Source organism: Medicago truncatula, chromosome 8 (genome assembly GCF_003473485.1).
Source record: "Medicago truncatula cultivar Jemalong A17 chromosome 8, MtrunA17r5.0-ANR, whole genome shotgun sequence".
Classification (NCBI taxonomy): Eukaryota; Viridiplantae; Streptophyta; class Magnoliopsida; order Fabales; family Fabaceae; genus Medicago; species Medicago truncatula.
The window spans coordinates 11,701,172-11,706,927 of record NC_053049.1 but is presented as its reverse complement, the minus strand read 5'-3'; the positions used below and the strand labels follow the sequence as shown (position 1 = coordinate 11,706,927).

At 31.7% G+C, this 5,756-nt stretch overlaps 1 protein-coding gene across 1 annotated transcript; it reads left to right on the top strand.

Annotated features, from left to right (window-relative positions):
- Nucleotides 1-437: 437 nt before the first annotated feature.
- Nucleotides 438-5,756, top strand: LOC25500902 (polygalacturonase ADPG1). The gene is made up of 9 exons (XM_024772865.1): nt 438-575; nt 1,335-1,439; nt 3,857-4,021; nt 4,108-4,150; nt 4,250-4,450; nt 4,600-4,681; nt 4,829-4,937; nt 5,353-5,484; nt 5,604-5,756. Exons 1-9 carry the CDS (start codon nt 438-440, stop codon nt 5,754-5,756), a joined length of 1,128 nt encoding a protein of 375 aa, XP_024628633.1.

Below are 5,756 nucleotides of genomic sequence, written 5' to 3'. Positions count from 1 at the left end.
TACTCCAACATGCCTTAAGTCACGCATGTTATACAGCTGCATGAGTTAACTCAGGCGGGGTCTTTTTCAAAGTGTAGTTGGGAACGGGCAAAATGTGATGGGAGAAGAGCAATTTTCTCTAGGGGTGTTCAGAACCGAACCGATCCAAAAAAAAAACTGCCAACCGATCCAAAAAAACCGAAAATCGCAAAAAACCGATTTTTTTTGGATGTGTTTGGGCCATAAAAATTAAAATCGACCGGTTCGGTTCGGTTTTTGGTTTATAACTTAAGGCCGAACCAAACCGAACCGCACTTATTATATTGTTACTAGACTATTCTATTACTTAGGCCGGTTTTGTCAGCTGAAATCGCTCTCATCAGTTACCAAAGCAAACTAGCCATCTATCAAAGTACCAAGTACCAAGAGCGTGTTTAATTCTTTCTTACTCCCCAATGATGACTTTTGCTATTAAATTGAAGGAATCAAATGGTTCATTCACTAATCTACCAACACTCCAAACACTAATCCCCTCTCTTCTCTCCCTTTGCAATGCGTCGCTCACCTCCAATACCGGTACCACCGCCGCCGATTCCGTCATCCTCTTAGGCAAGCATCACCAGCAATCCTCTCATCGGATCCGACTCTCTCTCTATGGATCATCAGGTAACATTTTTGTGTATACTCACTACTACTTTGATAGTCTTTTCCTTCTCTTCAATAGCTGAATCAGATAGATTAGAAAGAATGGGTTTTTTGGTCCAATTTGTGAAATCCATAATCAAAGGGCGCTATTGATGCTGTAATTTAGGTTTTTTTATAATTTTGAATGCTACTGGTAGCTTATATTTTTTGCATTATAAGGAAGGGATGCGTCCCTGTAGAATTTGGTAGCTAGCTTTTCTTAAATAAAATCAGCTTGTGAAAATCCATCCGAAAGAATATATTAGAAAGGATGGGTTCTAATTAAATAAAATTAGATTAGAAATTTATCTTAGAAAAATTAGCTTGGGTTTCTTTGCGTATTTTACTTAAATAAAATTTATCAGTTTGTCAAAATCCATGATCAATAGTTGAATGAAATAGATTAGAAAGAACAAGTTCTTTGATTCACTTACTTCTTGTGTATAAAAAATGTTGATTGATTTTTTTTGGTTTTTTTATCACTTACTTCTTTAGTATAACTTCTTCTTGTATAAAAAATGTTTGGTTACGACAATTGTTGATTTGTTTTTTGCCACGTAAATGTATGTTTTTTTTAAGGAAAAAAATAACATTCAAACCAATGAGAATTTATGTTTGGAATCTTCTTTGTTATAGAATTATTTGTTAATTCGTATGTGTATACTTTGCAGGCTGAAAACATTCAAACTAATGAGAGTAGAATAGCTGGGAATGTTGAATCCATGAACTCTACTGCTGAACTTGAACTACTTGCAACATTGCCATGGATAGCATTTGTTTAAATTGCATACTACAAAAGTTTGCAGCAACTTATATGTATCCAGTCCAGTATACCTATCCTACAAATTATAGAATTAGGAAAGAATTTTCTACAACATAATATATTAAAGAAAAAAGAGATACTATAAGTCGTAACTTTATATGTGTAGAACAAGGAAAAAGATTCTCTCAAAATAATTTTTAATAAGAATATTACTATCACTTTTTTAGGGGGCGTTTGTTTTTGGGAAACACAAATTATTCCCAAGAATAAGATACTCGGGAATGAAAATATGAAAATTTGATTCTTAAGTATTTGTTAAAAAAAGTGTTTGGCAAATAACTTGACATTCTTGAAAAAATTGGAAGTTACAATTTTTGTTTTTAAATCTATTTACATGGGAATAAATTCATGGGAATAATGGAAGTTATGGGAAGTTACTCCATTCCCAGGAACCTTTATACCCAGGAATATTTTTTTCTCAACCTCATAACAAACATGGGTATAATCATTCCCTAGCCATGTATTTCCGGGAATGTCATTCTTAACCTTGAAACAAACACCCCCTTACAATTTGGATAACCGAAAACCGATCCAAATTAAACCGCGATAATTTGGATCGGATCGGTTCGGATTTTTTTCTAGCACCAACCGAACCGAGCCGAACCGCATATGTTTGATTTTTTGGATCGGTTCACTTTTTGCCTCATAACCGAGCCGAACCGCACCGCGAACACCCCTAATTTTCTCCATAGAATGTTGCTTGAATGAATATTCATATCTTCAAAGTTCTGGAGCACGTTCCGGGCCCGTTTGTTTTAGATTTTAAAAGAAATAGATTTTTCTTTGTAATTCTAAAAATGGATTTTTTTTGGAAATTTACTCAAATATTTATTTTGACATTCACTAACTTAAATATTTATTTTTTGAGATTTTACATAGTAAAAATCACATATTTTTTTTAAAATGACATCTTTCAAAAATGATTTTTATGAAAAGCTATTTGAAATAACTTGTTTTTAGAGATTTTTTTCAAAATTTTAGTATTTAAAAAAAATTATAACAAAAAGGTGAAATACTTATAATGACATTTTAAAATAAGCTATTCAAATAAATTTTTTATTTCAAGCTTTCCTTAAAAAAAATTATAACAAAAACATATTACATTACAAAAATCTATTTTAAAAAAAATCTATAACAAACGGGCCAGCTAACTATGAAAATATATAAACGATTGCTTTTTGACATTTTTATTAATTTTTCAATTTTAATCTTAAATTTTTATTTATCATGTGATAAAATTAAATATTTAAAAATTGAACTTTACATCCTTTATTTAAAAAAAATTGCTTTCTTTGCATTTTGCATTTGTCTTTCAAAAACCCATTCTTGCTGTTCTTTCATCAGCAAATGTGGCTTAAAGAATGAATTCTATTAAGTTGTGGTTCAGGAATAGTAATGCTTTGAAAAAGGCATGATTCATTAAGTGAAAGACGCTAACCGAATAGTTACCCAAGTCTTTGATCAATACAAGAGTTAGCTAGGCCACTTTTCCGAATGATAGAAAGAGGTAGGAAGGAAATATGTGTGAAGGCTTTCTGCGGTTGGTCAAACAGCCGACTAAAAACAGAGGCATAACCCTTTACAAATAGGTCCAATTCCCCGACCCCGCCTGTGAGTGCTCTGTTGCCCCAGGTGTACCTGTAGCTCTCTGGTGTGGCCACAGCTACAACTACTAGCGCTTCAAAAGGCCGTTCCTGACCCTCAGATCAGTTGGCAAATCCTGAATGACCGTACCGGGGAATTCTACCGTACTCCATGCAGCTATTGTTAGGGGTAATGCCGCAAGAATACTTCGAATAAACTGAAAGCAACACAAGAACACAAATCATTGTATTATAAGAATAGAAACACATAGATCAAGACGAGGCTGATGAAATTATTAAATAAATTACAATGAAAAACATTAATTTATGAGAAGCAACATTCATGTAGATGAGTGAAAACATCTCTCTCACGTACAAATCATTATCGTGAAAATTGAAAAGGAGTGAGATCGAAATGCAAACCCATACCTTGAAATAGTAGCCTCCTTCTTGTTCTTGCTGTCCTTTTCAATATTTAGACCACTGCAATGCTGGTTGCAATGAAGGAGATGAAGAAGAAGAACTGCCATGAAGAAGGAGAAGAAGTAACGATTTGTTTTCTGTTTAATCAAATTAAAATTAATTATACCATACAATAAAAACCCCAAAATGCAAAACTCACAAGTTTGGTGGTGCTAATTCTATAATCCAGTCATACTTACTTGTTCCATGCTGTCAAAAATCTATTGACCATTTTAATTTGGAGTATTGGTACATACAAATATATGAGTGTACAGTAGAAGAAACCTATATTTATTTATTTATTTTACACCCATGCTTATTGTAGCTTCAAGGGAAAGTCGTTGCACCTTCTAAGGAAGCATTGAAAGATGATGAACATTGGATTAAGATCCAATATGTAAACGGTGTCACAATTGATGGCACAGGCGGAGGAGGAATCGACGGCAATGGTTCTACATGGTGGCCATGCAAGAGTTGCTCTCGACCTAGGGTATGATTATTCTGCATCTTGTGCTAAAAATTCTTTTTTAAGAAAAGAACTTTAATTCAATAATGTTTTTATTTTGTGAGAATTAGTATTCTGCATCTTGTGCTAAAAATTCTCCAATTACTAACGATTGTATATCATAATAATTTATTTTCTCCAATTATTGAGTCCAAAGTATAAATTTTAAATGATTGTATATCATATTAATTTCATGTTGATATAATTGTACAGATATTGTCTTTCTTTTTCTGCAATGTGTTAGTAACTTGAAGTTTACTAATAGCCCGAAACAACATATAACCTTATCGGATTGCAATGGTGCGAAATTCTCCAATATAGATATTCAATCTCCTTCTTATAGCCCTAACACCGATGGATTTGATATTTCTACTTCCAAGAATGTATCAATAGAAGACTCTACTATTCAATCAGGTAATCAAAGATTATTTATTTTTATCTTATGAAATTTAAATTTAAATATCTTTAAATGAGTTTAATTTATATACACACCGTTACTATCAGCGTAAAACATATTTTAGACACGTAGATTCTATAAAATGAGTTGACTTTCGTATAAACAGGTGATGATTGTATTGCCGTCAAAGAAGGTTCCTCTTACATCAGCGCTACTCGTATTGCTTGTGGACTAGGTCATGGGATAAGGTTATTTTCTATAATTTGTATTTTATTTTCTTTAAATTTGTAAATGAATTGTAGTTTATTCCATTTAATCTTATAACTCATGTTTCATTGATAGAGTATTATCATTTCAATATTTGAGAAATCTAATAAAACGTGTGAATGAAGCAGCATTGGTAGCCTTGGTATAAATGAGTCTTATCAGACAGTTGAAGAAGTTTATGTACATAATTGTAGCTTCACTAACACTACAAATGGAGCTAGAATCAAGACATTTCCTGTGAGTAACTAATATGTGGGTGGAAATTAATTATAATTCAACAACTTTTTTTCCACTATTTTCTTAATCTCAAATAATTTATGTAAATTTGATACTAGTAATATATATATATATATATATATATATATATATATATATATATAGTGACAACTTTTGCAACAACTTTCTCTCTCATACTCACATTACTTTTTATTTTATCTCTCTATTATTATGGTTTCCGTGCCAAACCACTTTTTTCTTTGTAAAATATGATTGTCAAATAAGTTGTCAGCAAATTGGTTGTTCAAATAACATTCATCTTAAAATAAACATACGCTCTAGATCTCTCGTCTATAACAACATGGTTTAAAGTTCTAACTCCACGGTTTCAAATTATATAGTAACTATCTTTCACGTCAAGATTTTCTATTTGCAGGGTGGATCGGGTTATGCAAGAAATATAACTTTTGAGCAAATCCAACTTTCAAATGTTAAGAATCCAATAGTTATAAACCAATTCTACAGAGCTAAAAAGAGAGCTAAACACTATGACATTAAAGTGGAAAAGGTAAACATTTTACTATAGATTTATATCTATCTTGTCATTTCAAATATGTGTCTTTCTATTGGATATAATAATATATCATACTTACTTAGTTATGTTTTGAATTTTGTGGAAATTACTAGGAATCATCCGTGCAAGTGACTAATGTGACATATCGTGGATTTAATGGAAGTTACATTGGTGACTTAGCTATTAATCTGAATTGCACGAGTTGTTTCAATATTGTATTAGATCAAGTTTACATTTTATCTTCTCAAGATAAAAAAAGAGGTTAA